General features: G+C 44.3%; 1 protein-coding gene across 1 annotated transcript; it reads right to left on the bottom strand.

Annotated features, from left to right (window-relative positions):
* Nucleotides 1–4333: 4333 nt before the first annotated feature.
* Nucleotides 4334–17155, bottom strand: LOC129693347 (complement C1q-like protein 2). Its single transcript, XM_055630192.1, has 3 exons — nucleotides 13057–17155; nucleotides 11779–11872; nucleotides 4334–5087 (listed from the first exon to the last, which is right to left on the bottom strand). Exons 1-3 carry the CDS (start codon nucleotides 13159–13161, stop codon nucleotides 4696–4698), a joined length of 591 nt encoding a protein of 196 aa, XP_055486167.1. The 5' UTR covers nucleotides 13162–17155; the 3' UTR covers nucleotides 4334–4695.
* Nucleotides 17156–17355: the final 200 nt, after the last annotated feature.

Genomic DNA, 17355 nt, shown 5'->3' with positions numbered 1-17355 from the left:
ACCAGGTAGGACTGGGATTAAAACAGTTTCCCCCTTCCCCTCCCCCCACCCACCACATAAAAGAAGACCTCCAATAAACATTTTGTACGGACAGGACTAAAAATAAAAATAAAAAAGGGTGAAAGGACGGACTGCAGGAGAAGCAGCCATACACAACGGCGCATCACCCCCGCAGTCCGCCATTAAGGCAGATATTTCGAGGTTTTTGATTGAAATAGGCATTAAAGGTTACGGGGAGGAAGGAGGAGAATAGGGACGAGACAGAAAAATCTGCCATGATCGAATTGCGGAATCGAGTACGAATATCGTACCCTCCCTCATTGCCACAGTACAAATGAAATAGTTTAGTAACATCTGGGAGTCCCAGAGCTGGAGAGAAGGTTGTTGGACTATTTGCAAATGTCTCATTTTGTTTCTCCCCCACCCTTCTCCTTTCGCTCTCGATTGTAATCCTCCCCTGGTGAATTGCCTCAAACACTCTTTCTGCAGGATAGGGACTGGCGTGATTAACTAGCACAATATTGCATTGGCCTTCAGTTGCATTTTACTAGTTACGTGTTTATCCTTCTGTGCTCCAAGGAGCAGATTCCAAGCCAGCGTAGAAACATAGAAACATAGAAACATAGAAATTAGGTGCAGGAGTAGGCCATTCGGCCCTTCGAGCCTGCACCATTCGCCATTCAATATGATCATGGCTGATCATCCAACTCAGTATCCCGTACCTGCCTTCTCTCCATACCCCCTGATCCCCTTAGCCACAAGGGCCACATCTAACTCCATCTTAAATATAGCCAATGAACTGGCCTCAACTACCCTCTGCGGCAGAGAGTTCCAGAGATTCACCACTCTCTGTGTGAAAAAAGTTCTTCTCATCTCGGTTTTAAAGGATTTCCCCCTTATCCTTAACCTCTCCCTTTCGCACACGACCTCGAGTCGTGGCAACATCCTCATAAATCTTATCTGCACCCTTTCCAGCTTGACAACATCTTTCTGTAACATGGTGCCCAGAATTGTCTACACTCAATACTCTGTCCGATGTGCCAAAAGCCTTTTTGACCACCCTTTTTTGACACTCCCCAGAGCCCCATCATTCGTTATGTAGGTGCTGCCCATGGTACACTTCCCAAAATGCACACCTCACATTTCTCTGCATTAAATTCCATCAGCCATTCCTCAGCCCGCCCGTCTAACCGGTCAAGATCCTGCTCCAATTTTTAGTTACAAATCATACAAGAGTTGAATAGCTACTTCGGATCTGTCTTCACCAAGGAAGACACAAACAGATTCAGATTCAGATTCAGATTCAATTTTAATTGTCATTGTCAGTGTACAGTACAGAGACAACGAAATGCATTTAGCATCTCCCTGGAAGAGCAACATAGCAAATGCTTTGAATAAATAATAATAAGTGTCCGGGGTGGGGGGGGGGGGGGGGGGGGGGTGATTGGCAGTCACCGAGGTACGTTGTTGAGTAGAGTGACAGCCGCCGGGAAGAAGCTGTTCCTCGACCTGCTGGTTCGGCAACGGAGAGACCTGTAGCGCCTCCCGGATGGTAGGAGGGTGAACAGTCCATGGTTGGGTTGAGAGCAGTCCTTGGCGATGCTGAGCGCCCTCCGCAGACAGCGCTTGCTTTGGACAGACTCAATGGAGGGGAGCGAGGAACCGGTGATGCGTTGGGCAATTTTCACCAACCTCTGCAATGCCTTCCGGTCGGAGACAGAGCAGACTAGAACAGCACACAATACTGCAAACATCAACATCTTCCACAACTGAAACATGATAGCCCAGTAGTTGTACTCAATGTCCTGGATAATGGTGGCAATTATACCATTTGCATTCTTCATCACCCTGGGTCAACATTCTCAAGGAACTTGTACTCCTAGCTTTGTAAACAAGCCCAGCCTCTCGAAATATAACTATAACTATAGTCTCTCGCTATAACTAAAGTCCTCTAATACAAACTGTGTCCTGGTGAATCTCCTCTCCACCCTCTCAAGCACAATAACATTTCACAATGTCATGACCTGATCTGCACGCAATACTAAAAGTGTTGCCTTACCAGTTTAGTTAAGTTTAGAGATACAGCACAGAAAGGCCATTCGGCTGACCAAGTCTGCAGGGACCAGCGACCCTGCATGTTAACACTACCCTACACACACACGGGACAATGTACATTTATACCAAGCCAATTAACCTCCAAACATATAACCATATAACCATATAACAATTACAGCACGGAAACAGGCCATCTCGACCCTTCTAGTCCGTGCCGAACACATATTCTCCCCTAGTCCCATATACCTGCGCTCAGACCATAACCCTCCATTCCCTTCCCGTCCATATAACTATCCAATTTATTTTTAAATGATAAAAACGAACCTGCCTCCACCACCTTCACTGGAAGCTCATTCCACACAGCCACCACTCTCTGAGTAAAGAAGTTCCCCCTCATGTTACCCCAAAACTTCAGTCCCTTAATTCTCAAGTTATGTCCCCTTGTTTGAATCTTCCCTACTCTCAGTGGGAAAAGCTTTCCCACGTCAACTCTGTCTATCCCTCTCATCATTTTAAAAACCTCTATCAAGTCCCCCCTTAACCTTCTGCGCTCCAAAGAATAAAGCCCTAACTTGTTCAACCTTTCTCTGTAACTGTTCAACCTTTCTCTGTAACTGTTCAACCTTTCTCTGTATATACGTCCGTCTTTGGAGTTTGGGAGGAAACCGAAGATCTCAGAAAAAGACCCACGCAGGTCACGGAACAACTAGCAAACTCCGTGCTGACACGCATCCGTAGTCAGGGTCGAACCCGTGTCTCCTGCGTTGTAAGGCGGCAGCACTACCGCTACCACACCGTGCAGCCCCGAGTTTTGTCGAGTTACTACTTTCCAACGCCTTTTCATCAGCGAGTCCAAGCGTAGATCAGTCGATCGTTTCAACGAACAGTTGCACTTGGAGGGAAGGCCTGCTGGAAATCACAGATGCTGAACTGTTTTACCTCCACTTACATTTCCCTTTATGTCCCGGGCCTCCACCATTACCAGAGTGAGGTCACGTGCATATTGGAGGAACATAACTTGATATTACACTTGGATAGCTTACAATCCAATGGCATGCACCATATAACCATATAACCATATAACAATTACAGCACGGAAACAGGCCATCTCGACCCTTCTAGTCCGTGCCGAACACATATTCTCCCCTAGTTCCATATACCTGCACTCAGACCAAATTGCCCCTGCTGATCAAGGTGACATACATTTTGTCCATAGCTTTCTAAACTTTTCCTGTAGTATCCATTCAGTAAATGCAGCATAGTGGCTCATCGGTAGAGTTGCTGCCCTACAGCGCCAGAGACCCGGGTTCGATCCTGACTACGGGTTCTGTCTGTACAGAGTTGATGCATTCTCCGCACGACCAGCATATGCTTTCTCCCTGGTCTCTGATTTCCTCCCACATTTGGCAGGCATACAGGTTTGTAGGATAATTGGTTTGGTATAATTGTAAATTGTTCCCACTGTGTGGAATAGTGTTAATGTGTGGAGATACCTAGTCGACGCAAGCCGACGTGGACTCGGTGGGCGGAACGGCCTGTTTACGCGCTCTAACTCTAAACCAAACTAACTTACCCGCTCTAACTCTAAAAAAACAAATTTTGGAAAAATGCTCCAATACCAACAACAAAAATGTGGATTTCAAACATGTTCGAAACATTACACTTGGAAGAGATGAGACTCCTCCTAGCAGGCAAAGCAGGTCACTTCCAAAAGACGTGGTCTGCATTTATGGAACTATTACAAGCATAAGGTGCAATAATAAGTTATAACATAAAGGCTTCCAGGACCTGGTAATGGGGGGTATAAAATAAATTTTTAATAAAAACACGGGTGGTATATCCGTTTTTGCGGAGTTTTGTGTTACAATAGAGCGATTGATTTTTCTTTCTTCTTTTTTTTTCTTTTCTTTCTAGGGTCTTATTTCTTTTCTTTGCTTCCTTCTCTAATTCCTTCCCTAAGGGGTTCTCTTCTCCCAACACTTTCCTGCACCTTCACCATTCTTGCTTACTTTCCTTACTTCTTTTATTTCTATCTTTCTTAAAGCTCAAAAAATGAAGTGGTACAACATAATGTAATAAGATATATGATATGATATAATGATATGCCATTTATTGTCACTATACATGTACAGTGAAACTGAAAGCTGCTCGTACTCAGTGCATACATACAATTTAGCACAAAAAAACAAGAAACAGAAAACAAAAAACAGAAGGGAGAAGGGGGGGGGGGGATGGGGGGGGGGATAGGTGCACAATTCTGCGGCGCTACATACATATATACATATACACAGATGGAAGTCCGGGTGTTGGGCAGTGAAGTCAGTGCATGTGTGAATTTGAATTAATAGTAGTTATAATTCTCGGAAAGCAACTATTTCTGAGTCTATTTGTCCTGGATTTGATGCACCTATAGCGCCTTCCAGAGGGCAGCAGGTCGAACAGTCCAGCCCAATATGCGATGTATTAATGTGATTTACTGTACTGCTAATAAAAAAATATATATATTTTTTAAATAAATAAACACGTTTGAAGCATTTAAACTTTGTTTATTCAATACAATCAAACCCGTGTTTGATTGTTTTCAGCTGCAGAGCTCAGAGAGCGGGATGGGTTTGCAGAGCCAAACATTGCTATCTCCTCCTATTCTGGAACGTGGAATCCTTGGAAGGTGATGGAACGCCCCGGACACCAGATGCTGCCTTTGGTCACTTGCACCCACATCTCATCCCCCTTGTTGAGGTACAGGATGATGTTGTTCATGGCGACCTGGGCATTTTTCCCTTTCATATCGGTATGGATGCCACGCTTTGGGCTCCCGTCTTTCATCAGCATCACGTCGGTCTTCGTGCCTCGGGTTGCCAGTGAGGAGAAGCCAAAGAAATACAGGCCACTCTTTCGGCAAGTGAACGTTCCTGTGTCCGCTTTGTAGCCGAGGCGTTTGTTCACCAGAATGGTGTCAAATTTTATAATATTCGGAGCATGCACAATAGTTGGGATCCCTGAGTGCTCGACTTGAAAAACAACTTTACTGCCTGAAAGACAAAGTAACCAGCTGATAAAAGGTCACTGGGATTATTCAGAAGCTTTACAGTCCGAGAACCGCCTAAACCTCAGATTCAGATTCAGATCAGATTCAATTTTAATTGTCATTGTCAGTGTACAGTACAGAGACAACGAAATGCATTTAGCATCTCCCTTGAAGAGCGACATAGCAAACGATTTGAATAAATAATAATAAGTGTCCGGGGGGGTGGTGGTGATTGGCAGTCACCGAGGTACGTTGTTGAGTAGAGTGACAGCCGCCGGAAAGAAGCTGTTCCTCGACCTGCTGGTTCGGCAACGGAGAGACCTGTAGCGCCTCCCAGATGGTAGGAGGGTAAACAGTCCATGGTTGGGGTGAGAGCAGTCCTTGGTGATGCTGAGCGCCCTCCGCAGACAGCGCTTGCTTTGGACAGACTCAATGGAGGGGAGCGAGGAACCGGTGATGCGTTGGGCAATTTTCACCACCCTCTGCAATGCCTTCCGGTCGGAGACAGAGCAGTTGCCATACCATACTGTGATGCAGTTGGTAAGGATGCTCTCGATGGTGCAGCGGTAGAAGTTCACCAGGATCTGAGGAGACAGATGGACCTTCTTCAGTCTCCATAAACTCGTCCATGCCAACCAAGATGCATATCCATGATAGTCCCACTTGTCCACATTTGGCTTATATCGCTCTAAACCATTCATGTATATATCCAAATGTTTTTTCATGGATGTTATTATCCCACCTCAACTGTGCCCCGGGCATTACAAAGATAGGTTGAATAAGTTAGGTCTTTATTCTCTGGAGCGCAGAAGGTTAAGGGGGGACTTGATAGAGGTCTTTAAAATGATGAGAGGGATAGACAGAGTTGATGTGGACAAGCTTTTCCCTTTGAGAATAGGGAAGATTCAAACGAGAGGACATGACTTCAGAATTAAGGGACAGAAGTTTAGGGGTAATATGAGGGGGAACTTCTTTACTCAGAGAGTGGGAGCGGTGTGGAATGAGCTTCCAGTGGAAGTGGGAGTTAGATGTTGGTATCATTTAAAAATAAATTGGATAGGCATATGGAGAGAAGGGAGGGTTATGGGATACTGAGTGCAGGCAGGTGGGACTAAGGGGAAAAAAAGTTGAATGGCACGGACTTGTAAGGGCCGAGATGGCCTGTTTCCGTGCACCTAATTTCTATGGTTCTATGGTTCTATATGAGGGGGACTGAGTGGATAAAATTAGCCCTTAGGTTCCTATTAAGTTTCTCCCCTCTCAACTTAAACCTAAAGGCTAGGATTAGCCTACCCTGAGTTAAAGGCCATTCTCACGTTGCGAGTTGACAACAAGAGGTAATAACCATATAACCATATAACAATTACAGCACGGAAACAGGCCATCTCGGCCCTACAAGTCTGTGCCGAACAACTTTTTTTCCCTTAGTCCCACCTGCCTGCACTCATACCATAACTCTCCATTCCCTTCTCATCCATATGCCTATCCAATTTATTTTTAAATGATACCAACGAACCTGAGTGGATAAAATTACCCCTTAGGTTCCTATTAAGTTTCTCCCCTCTCAACTTAAACCTAAAGGCCAGGATTAGCCTACCCTGAGTTAAAGGCCATTCTCACGTTGCGAGTTGACAACAAGAGGTACGTCCTCACGATTCGCGTACGGCATTCGTGGACGCAACGTTGTGCATTGTGGCGCTAACGGCAGGTAATCGTAACTAACTTGTCGACTGTTGCAAAAAATCAAACATGTTTGAAATTTTCCAAGAGTCAATTTTACTCCTGTGGTTAAGAATTGAAACATTTTAACTCGTTGTAATAACTTAGTGGCCCGTGCGTTTACCTTAGTGTGTCGCGAGTCTACCGTGGGAACTCTTTAACTCAGCGGGCAGGCAGCAGCAGATTGTGGATCCCTTCAGTTTCCCAGCGACAATCATTTGCCATACCGCGGGAGAAACCGCACACTGTGTTTCTGTTTTGCTCCACTCATTGTTGGCCCTATCTGTCACCACCCCCACCTACACCCCTCTGCTTCCTGGCCATGTGTGTGTGACCCCTTCCCTCCCCAGCTCCCCGCCCATTGCTGCACCGGCGCGGGGCCTTTGCACTGTCTTCACGTTGGCGATGCCAACAGGTCGATGCTAGTTGCCCTGGGGAAGTCGCTCCCTTCAGTTTCTCAGGGGGTCGGGACGGGGCTGGAGTTGGGAGGGAAAGGTGATGGTGGTGGGGGGGGGGGGGGTGGGTTAGGTGAGCAGGAAAGTGGGGTTGTTTGTAGTTGCAGAGGGAGGGGGCAAGGGCGGTACAGTTCCCAGTCTCAGCTCCTGTCCAGAGGGGTGGCCGGAGACGTCAGGACCAACGGGACAGCGACCCCCAGGCCCACTGCAAGCACGGAGATCCCAGAGACCCACAGCCAGCAGCAACTCCAGCTCAGCCCCGCTCCAAGTCCAGAGGAACAGAAGCTGTAGGGGCAGAAGCTGATGGTGTGCAAGGTGCGTCTTGTTCTTGGGGTGGCGGATGAGGGGCGCAGCTCGGGCTGTGGGCGAACTGCCACTTGTCGCAGTAGCGGCCCATCGCGCAACAGGCCATGTGCACTCACTCTAACGGTTCCCCTCGTGATGCACTTTATGAGATCTTCCCTCAATTGTGTGCTCAAGGAACAAGGTCCTTGCCTCCCCAACCTCTGTCGGCTAGAGATTGTGGGACCGCGACTCTCTGCATGGAATCCACATAAATCTAGCTGTTTTTAAGTCACTACCAGACACATCTATTCTCCATGGCCTTTGTATCCTTTGACTGGGTTTATTAACTGTATTTGCTTGGTTTTTGCTGCTGTTACACAATATTCCAAATGTAATTTAAGCGCCTCGTGTTAGTTGGATCTGGTTCTGCATCTGTAATAGAATTTTACCAACTTCAATGCAGCTTTGGTTGCTTCCCTGATGGCCAATGTGCCATTATTAAGACTTCAGCCTCATCACCTTTACTGATCTAACATACAACACCCCCCATCATGGGAAATCTGTTAGAATTTCAATGCTCAGTTCCCTGAGACAAAATTCATGCTACGCATTCCTAAACGCCCTTTCATTCACTGTGAAATCCTAGCCTGGCTGGACTTCCCTAAATGCAACATATGTTACATCTTTATTAGCTAGTCCTCTACCCACCCATTTACTCAGCTGATCCAGATCCCACTTTGATTCTTGATAAGAGTGATCTAATAAAGTCATAGAGCTATACAAGATGGAAACTGGCCCTTCAGTCCATCTTGTCCATGGCAACTAAGTTGGCATTCTGGGCTTGTCTCATATGGCCCTTGACCCTTATTGACCCTTATTTCACCACCATCTTCCTGTTAAAACACATTTGTACTCCCTGGCTTTTGACCATGCCTGAGGCTTTGCTTCTGTTTGTGGTGTTTTTGATGTTTCTTTATTTTACATGTCTTTTCCTACTATTTCTTTTGATTGTTATTTTTGGTGTGTATTAACTTTTTTTGTCAATGATTAGTGATGTACAGCACTTTGTTGCAGCTATGTTTGTTTTTAAAGTGCTCTATGAATAAAATTATTATTATTATTATTATTTATTATCCATTTAACTGTCCAGTTTGCTTTCATCAGTTCAGATTCAGATTCAGATTCAGATTCAATTTTAATTGTCATTGTCAGTGTACAGTACAGAGACAACGAAATGCATTTAGCATCTCCCTTGAAGAGCGACATAGCAAATGATTTGAATAAATAATAATAAGTGTCCGGGGGGGGGGGTGGTGATTGGCAGTCACCGAGGTACGTTGTTGAGTAGAGTGACAGCCGCCGGAAAGAAGCTGTTCCTCGACCTGCTGGTTCGGCAACGGAGAGACCTGTAGCGCCTCCCGGATGGTAGGAGGGTAAACAGTCCATGGTTGGGGTGAGAGCAGTCCTTGGCGATGCTGAGCGCCCTCCGCAGACAGTGCTTGCTTTGGACAGACTCAATGGAGGGGAGCGAGGAACCGGTGATGCGTTGGGCAATTTTCACCACCCTCTGCAATGCCTTCCGGTCGGAGACAGAGCAGTTGCCATACCATACTGTGATGCAGTTGGTAAGGATGCTCTCGATGGTGCAGCGGTAGAAGTTCACCAGGATCTGAGGAGACAGATGGACCTTCTTCCATCTGTTTAACCAGGTTATCAGTTGTGGCACAACTAAGAATCCTGACATCATGCCACGGCTGTGTAAGCCATTGGTGAGACCGCACTCGGAGTTACCGTGTACATTTCTGCTTGCCCAGTTGGAGGAATAATGTCATTAATAGAGAGAGAGAGAGAGAATCCAGAGAAATTCACTAACCCTAATGCACGATCACCAGGGGCCTGTAGCGCTGGCAATATAAGGAGAGGAAAACACAAAGCACTCAGGAACTCAGAAGATCAGGCAGCATCTGTTGAGGGAATGGACACACAAAGGTGTATGCTGCGGAGGTGGATAGTTCTTCACTGGCTCGTCTCCAGTTGGTTCAGAATGCTGCTGCTCGCCTTTTAACAGGGACTCGAAAGAGGGAGCACATATCGCCAATTCTGGCCTCCCTCCACTGGCTCCCGGTGCACTTTCGAGTTCATTTTAAGATACTGTTATTTGTTTTTAAATCTCTGAATGGGCTCGCCCCGCCTTACCTCTCTGAGCTGCTCCACCCATACGCTCCTGCCCGGTCCCTCAGGTCAGCTGGTCAGCTGCTCCTGGAGGTACCGAGGTCTAGTCGTAGGCTCAGAGGGGATAGAGCCTTCTCTGTTGCTGCTCCGGCACTCTGGAACACCCTGCCGTTGCACATCAGACAGGCCCCCTCTCTGTCCATCTTCAAATCCAGTGTTAAAACACATTTGTACTCCCTGGCTTTTGACCATGCCTGAGGCTTTGCTTCTGTTTGTGGTGTTTTCGATGTTTCTTTATTTTACAGGTCTTTTCCTACTATTTCTTTTGATTGTTATTTTTGGTGTGTATTAACTTTTTTTTTGTCAATGATTAGTGATGTACAGCACTTTGTTGCAGCTATGTTTGTTTTTAAAGTGTTCTATAAATAAAATTATTATTATTATTATTATTATTATTATTATTATTATTATTATTATTGTTATTATTATTATTATTATTATTATTATTATTATTGTAGCCTCACACATTTTTCCCGGGGTGCAGCAGGTTGCAATATCACTTCATAGTGGTGTATAAAAAATGAAAGGCATAGGTGAACACAATCCTTTCCACGGGTTGGTTTATCATTCTTTATGGATCTATGACTATGATTCTCATTTTTTTTTTAAACTCTGATTTTGATACCCCTACCATGGAAAAAAGATTACCTCTACCTCCACCGCATACACCGTACTGTATATATATAGTATCATTTTTATCCCACATGCAAGCCACTCTTCAACCTCCCCACTGCAGGGAAAACAAGATCGGTTGATAAAACCTCTCCTGATAACAAGAGTCCTCCAATTCGGGGACCCTTTCATTGGCTCGCAATTACATCACTTATCAGGGTATAGTTGTAGATGGCTAGTGCGTGTGCCTTTAACATAGTGACCTCACCACCACTAACCACTCCCCCTATTAGATGTATAATTGCATGCTCCCCACCCATAGCTCTCTCTCTCTAGCTCCGGTGACAGACCACGTACAGCTAGAGCAGTAGTGTTTGTGAACTGTTAATAAACTATTAGTAAAGACACAATGTGTTGTTGAGACTTCTTTACATGGTGTCAGAAGTGGGATACGAACCCACGCCTCCAATCGGAGACCAGACCTCCCGATGTTTACATTCCGTCCGCAGGGAATGCGTTGTCTGCGGAGGGCGCTCAGCATCGCCAAGGACTGCTCTCACCCCAACCATGGACTGTTTACCCTCCTACCATCCGGGAGGCGCTACAGGTCTCTCCGTTGCCGAACCAGCAGGTCGAGGAAACAACGCCTTCTTCCCGGCGGCTGTTCACTCTACGCAACAAGATGCTAAATGCTTTCGGTGTACTGTACCAATCACCATTGAATCCCAATATAACCCAATAAGGAATCATAATTGTATAATAGTTTATTATGGCATATTACAGCACGGAAAAAAAAAAAAAAAAAAGGCCATCTCTTAAGACCCTTCTTCACCAGTCCGTGCCGAACGCATAATCTCCCCTAGTCCCATATACTGTGTTTCTGCGCTCAGACCATAACCCTCCATTCCCGTCCCGTCCATATAACTATCCAATTTATTTTTAAATGATAAAAACGAACCTGCCTCCACCACCTTCACTGGGAGCTCATTCCACACCACTACCACTCTCTGAGTAAAGAAGTTCCCCCTCATATTACCCCTAAACTTCTGTCCCTTAATTCTGAAGTCATGTCCTCTTGTTTGAATCTTCCCTATTCTCAAAGGGAAAAAGCTTGTCCACATCAACTCTGTCTATCCCTCTCATCATTTTTAAAGACCTCTATCAAGTCCCCCCTTAACCTTCTGCGCTCCAGAGAATAAAGACCTAACTTATTCAACCTATCTCTGTAATTAGTTGTTCCCAAAATACATCGACTCACACTTGTCAGGATGATTCTAATTTGTCTCATTCTACTTTTACTCTGAATTCATGTCATTGCCCCATTACAGATACTCCGAGACTGATATTTACTGCTTTTATTTCAATGTAGTTTTATTCCAAAATTTAACTCACCGGAGTTCTTTCGGGCCAGACTCCGGAGCTTGGCCTCTGTCTTATTTATGAACTCCAAAACATCTTTCCATTCGGGCTTGTTCTTGAGAGCATCCTGAAACAAGAACATGTTAACACAGTTGACATTTGCCAAATCTTCATCCTGCCTAGGCTGTTGTGTCACCTTCAATGTTCCGTGTTGAAGTGGTGGAGTTAAGGGTGTAACAGTCAGGGATGTCAAGATTTCGTCAACGTGGGTGGAGGCAGGTTCGTTTTTATCATTTAAAAATAAATTGGATAGTTATATGGATGGGAAGGGAATGGGGGGTTATGGTCTGAGCGCAGGTATATGGGACTAGGGGAGATTATGTGTTCGGCACGGACTAGAAGGGTCGAGATGGCCTGTTTACGTGCTGTAATTGTTATATGGTTATCTGGTATACATTTGGAGGTTAATTGGCTTGGTATAAATGTACATTGTCCCGTGTGTGTGTAGGGTAGTGTTAACATGCGGGGTCGCTGGTCCGCGCGGACTTGGTCAGCCGAATGGCCTTTCTGTGCTGTATCTCTAAACTTAACTAAACTGGTAAGGCAACACTTTTAGTATTGCGTGCAGATCAGGTCATGACATTGTAAAATGTTATTGTGCTTGAGAGGGTGGAGAGGAGATTCACCAGGACACAGTTTGTATTAGAGGACTTTAGTTATAGCGAGAGACTATAGCTATAGTTATATATCGAGAGGGGGAACTTCTTTACTCAGAGAGTGGTAGCCGTGTGGAATGAGCTTCCAGTGAAGGTGGTGGAGGCAGGTTCGTTTTTATCATTTAAAAATAAATTGGATAGTTATATGGATGGGAAGGGAATGGAGGGTTATGGTCTGAGCGCAGGTATATGGGACTAGGGGAGAATACGTGTTCGGCACGGACTAGAAGGGTCGAGATGGCCTGTTTCCGTGCTGTAATTGTTATATGGTTATATATGGTTATATGGTTTACAAAATCGTTTGGTTATGAGAAGTGCAGGAAGACTAAACAGTCAGAACCACTTTCCCAGGGACTAGAGGGCATAGCTTGAAGTTAAGAGCAGCAAAGTTTATAGGAGATGTGGGCGAACTTGACATGGAGCCAGCAAGGTTAAAGCAGCATTGAACCAAATCAGCCCAGAATTGCTGAGACATTGAGGGTAATGGCGACAAAGAGACAAGAGGCGATCAGAGAGAAAAGATGGGTGATAGTGAGAGAGGCGCAGACACACAAGGGACGGCAATGAGACAGGGAGAAAGAGGATTTGTCCTCACCGTGATATCGTTTCCAAGACTTTCAGACGTCAGAAGGAGGAATAAACTCACCAGAGGTATCTGTGAAATAGAACAAAAAGACATCACCATATAACATATAACCATATAACAATTACAGCACGTAAACAGGCCATCTCAGTCCTTCTAGTCCGTGCCGAACACATAATCTCCCCTAGTCCAATATACCTGCGCTCAGACCATAACCCTCCATTCCCTTCCCATCCATATAACTATCCAATTTATTTTTAAATGATAAAAACGAACCTGCCTCCACCACCTTCACTGGAAGCTCATTCCACACAGCTACCACTCTCTGAGTAAAGAAGTTCCCACTCATGTTACCCCTAAACTTCAGTCCCTTAATTCTCAAGTCATGTCCGCTTGTTTGAATCTTCCCTACTCTCAGTGGGAAAAGCTTTTCCACGTCAACTCTGTCTATCCCTCTCATCATTTTAAAAACCTCTATCAAGTCCCCCCTTAACCTTCTGCGCTCCAGAGAATAAAGCCCTAACTTGTTCAACCTTTCTCTGTAACTTAGTTGCTGAAACCCAGGCAACATTCTAGTAAATCTCCTCTGTACTCTCTCTATTTTGTTGACATCCTTCCTATAATTAGGCGACCAAAATTGTACACCGTACTCCAGAATTGGCCTCACCAATGCCATGTACAATTTTAACATTCCATCCCAACTTCTATACTCAATGCTCTGATTTATAAAGGCCAGCACACCAAAAGCTTTCTTTACCCCCTATCTACATGAGATTCCGCTTTCAGGGAACTGTGCACAGTTATTCCCAGATCCCTCTGTTCACCTACATTCTTCAATTCCCTACCATTTACCATGTACGTCCTATTTTGATTTGTCCTGCATCAGCTAGAGGAATAAATGGAGATGAAAGTTTCCCCCCTGCGAACACGGTTCAGTACCAGGGTCAGTGTCGCCATGTCCTTGCCCACACGGTCGTCCAATTTGCTACTTCTGATACTTCCACGCCACACAAATATTTTATACTTGCCACATCTCACACGTCCTGCCCTTTCATTTGATGGGCGTGGCTCCACAGTGACGCAAGCACCACCACACCCTGGGCACACAAGGGGTCAGAAGACTCTGCAGCAACTCTGGAAGGACTGAGAGGGGTAATTTGGATCACGTGGATCGCCATCATCCCACCTCCTGTCGTTGGGAGACCTTGTCAATTTGCCAACCATTGTGCCGACCTGTAACTCAGACATAATCACGGAACACACGCGATTCAGGAAAGTACCAAAGCATTTATTACATTGCTAAAGGAACTTCAGAAAGTAGATTAATAGATCCTTAAAGATGAGCAGAGGTAGGAGAGATGGTCTGGGAGGCAGGTGGATTTTTCCTTCATTTCCTTCACGTTAATTGGTGCTGTAATTCAAGTTCAAGTTCAAGTTCAAGTTCAAGTGAGTTTATGGTCATGCGTTTTTTTTTTGTTTTTTTGTTTATTTTATTAGAAGTTAATACAGCACAAAACAGTACAGTGGAACCTAATTTTAGGTGCCAACTATGTAATACCGTAATCCATTCTATGTACAACCTTTAGTTTTATGTTATGAGAAGGAAGTAAGCAGGACAAGAAAAAGAAAACAATAGAAAGGGGAAAAAGTGGAAAAATAGATGGTAGAGAGTAGAAAAACGTGAAGTGTGTATATAAAAAATAAAAAAGGAAGAGAGAAAGTGGAAAGTAGAAATAGAAGAGAAGGCCCCTTAAAAGAGAATTTTTCAAATCTGTATTCGGAGATGTAGATCTATCCGCGTCATGAACTGAAATCAGCAATCTTTACGGTACCGCTGCATCACATGATTCCAAAAAGTCGATGAAAGGAGACCAACTCCTTAAGAATTGGTCATATTTATCTATTAGTCGGAGTCTCATTTCTTCAAGGCGTGCTATGTCCATTATATTCCTAATCCACATTTTAACAGTTGGTGTAGTTGTATTTTTCCAAAATTTAAGTATCAATTTCTTTCCAATTATTAACCCATAATTAAAAAAAACATTTTGATCTTTATTTAAATTGGTATCTTCTCCTATTATTCCAAATATAATCCATTCCGTTTTGGGTTCTATTCTTGACTTGAAAAGCTTTGTAAATATATCAAATATATCACTCCAAAATTTATTCAACTTTGTACATCCAACAAATGAGTGTGTTATATTAGCGTTTTGAAACAAACATTTATCGCATCTGGGAGAGACGTCTGGATAAAATTTATTCAACCTCGTTTTTGAATAATATAGTCTATGTAATAATTTGAATTGAATTAAATTATGTCTTGCATTAATAGAACAGTTATGTGTATTCATCAAATATTTTTCCCATCTATCCTTCGAGATCTTTATCATTAGCTCATGTTCCCAATCTTCCCTTAATGCTTCTGTTGAGGGTGATTCTCTATTTAATATATTATTATAAAAATATGATATTAATTTTTGTGAATCAGCCTTAATATTCATTGCTTCCTGATAGGACAATGACATTCTTGCTTGTGAGTGGGTGGGTGATGGGCAGAATCTGGGGGGAAGTTGATGAAAATGTGGATAAATAAATGGGGGGTCTTTAGGTCAAGAGTGATTGGAGCTGAATTAGGCCATTTGGAATATCCAATCTTAACGAGGATCTTTTGGAGGCCCTTCTTTACAAGGATGTTGCCAGGGTTAGAGGGTCTGAGCTAAAGGGGGGATGTTGAGCAGGCTGGGACTCTATTCCTTGCAGAGCACTAGAATGTTGCCTGGGTTTCAGCAACTAAGTTACAGAGAAAGGTTGAACAAGTTAGGGCTTTATTCTTTGGAGCGCAGAAGGTTAAGGGGGGACTTGATAGAGGTTTTTAAAATGATGAGAGGGATAGACAGAGTTGACGTGGAAAAGCTTTTCCCACTGAGAGTAGGGAAGATTCAAACAAGGGGACATGACTTGAGAATTAAGAGACTGAAGTTTAGGGGTAACATGAGGGGGAACTTCTTTACTCAGAGAGTGGTGGCTGTGTGGAATGAGCTTCCAGTGAAGGTGGTGGAGGCAGGTTCGTTTTTATCATTTAAAAATAAATTGGATAGTTATATGGATGGGAAGGGAATGGAGGGTTATGGTCTGAGCGCAGGTATATGGGACTAGGGGATATTATGTGTTCGGCACGGACTCGTAGGGTCGAGATGGCCTGTTTCCGTGCTGTAATTGTTATATGGTTATATGGTTATATAGTGTAAACGTGCGGGGAACCGCGGTCGGCCCATTTCCCGTGGGCCGAAGGACCTGTTTCCGCTCCGTATATCTAAACTAAACTGGTCAGGCCACACTTGGAGTATTGTATGCAGATCTGGTCATGTCACTGTAGGGTGTGATTGTGTTCAAGAGGGTGGTGAGAAGATTCACCCGGATGTTGCTAGAGATAGATAAATTTAGTTAAAGGGAGAGATTCGAGAGGTGGGGCTTGTTTACGCATGAACAAAGCTAGGAGTACAAGTCCACTTTTCCTTGAGAATGTTGACACACAGTGGTGAAAAATGCAAATGATGGTATTGTCAACATTAGACAGGACTTTGTGTCTTCCAGCTTTTTTGTGTACCTTCGATTTTCCAGCATCTGCAGTTCCTTCTTAAACACATCGCGTACATGTGTTGGGACATCATTTTGCACGTACAATAAGTTGATCTTTGGAGCCGTTTCTGGTTCCCGCCCGTTCAAAAGCATATCATTAAACAGAAGAGGGTGCAGAAACGATGCATATACATTTTACGGGGACCGTAGAGTTTAGAGTTATAATAGAGTTAGAGTTAACCATTCAGAATTAAGGGACAGAAGTTTAGGGGTAATATGAGGGGGAACTTCTTTACTCAGAGAGTGGTAGTGGTGTGGAATGAGCTTCCAGTGGAAGTGGTGGAGGCAGGTTCATTGGTATCATTTAAAAATAAATTGGATAGGCATATGGATGAGAAGGGAATGGAGGGTTATGGTATAAGTGCAGGCAGGTGGGACTAAGGGGAAAAAAGTTGTTTGGCACGGACTAGTAGGGCCGAGATGGCCTGTTTCCGTGCTGTAATTGTTATATGGTTATATGGTTATATGGTTATATATGTTGTAACGACAGATGGCGCAATGGGCTAAGTGTTCGGCTGGCGACCGGAAGGTAGCCGGCTCGAATCCCGCTTGGAGTGCATACTGTCGTTGTGTCCTTGGGGCAAGACACTTCACCCACATTTGCCTGTGTGTAAATGTAATGTAATTATGTGAAGCACTTTGGGGTCAATGCAAGTTGACTAAAAATGTGCT

The sequence above is a fragment of the Leucoraja erinacea genome, unplaced genomic scaffold, assembly GCF_028641065.1.
Source record: "Leucoraja erinacea ecotype New England unplaced genomic scaffold, Leri_hhj_1 Leri_266S, whole genome shotgun sequence".
Lineage (NCBI taxonomy): Eukaryota > Metazoa > Chordata > Chondrichthyes > Rajiformes > Rajidae > Leucoraja > Leucoraja erinaceus.
The sequence above is the reverse complement of the archived record's forward strand: the minus strand, read 5'-3'. Positions and strand labels throughout refer to the sequence as shown.

What these genes read in the sequence shown, in the direction of transcription:
- LOC129693347 (XM_055630192.1), bottom strand. Translation starts at nt 13,161, where the DNA reads ATGGTTATATGTTATATGGTGATGTCTTTTTGTTCTATTTCACAGATA. An exon ending in GTCTTGGAAACGATATCACG is followed by an intron (nt 11,873 to 13,056) that starts GTGAGGACAAAT and finishes TTCTTGTTTCAG; the next exon opens with GATGCTCTCAAGAACAAGCC. An exon ending in TCTGGCCCGAAAGAACTCCG is followed by an intron (nt 5,088 to 11,778) that starts GTGAGTTAAATT and finishes TTTGTCTTTCAG; the next exon opens with GCAGTAAAGTTGTTTTTCAA.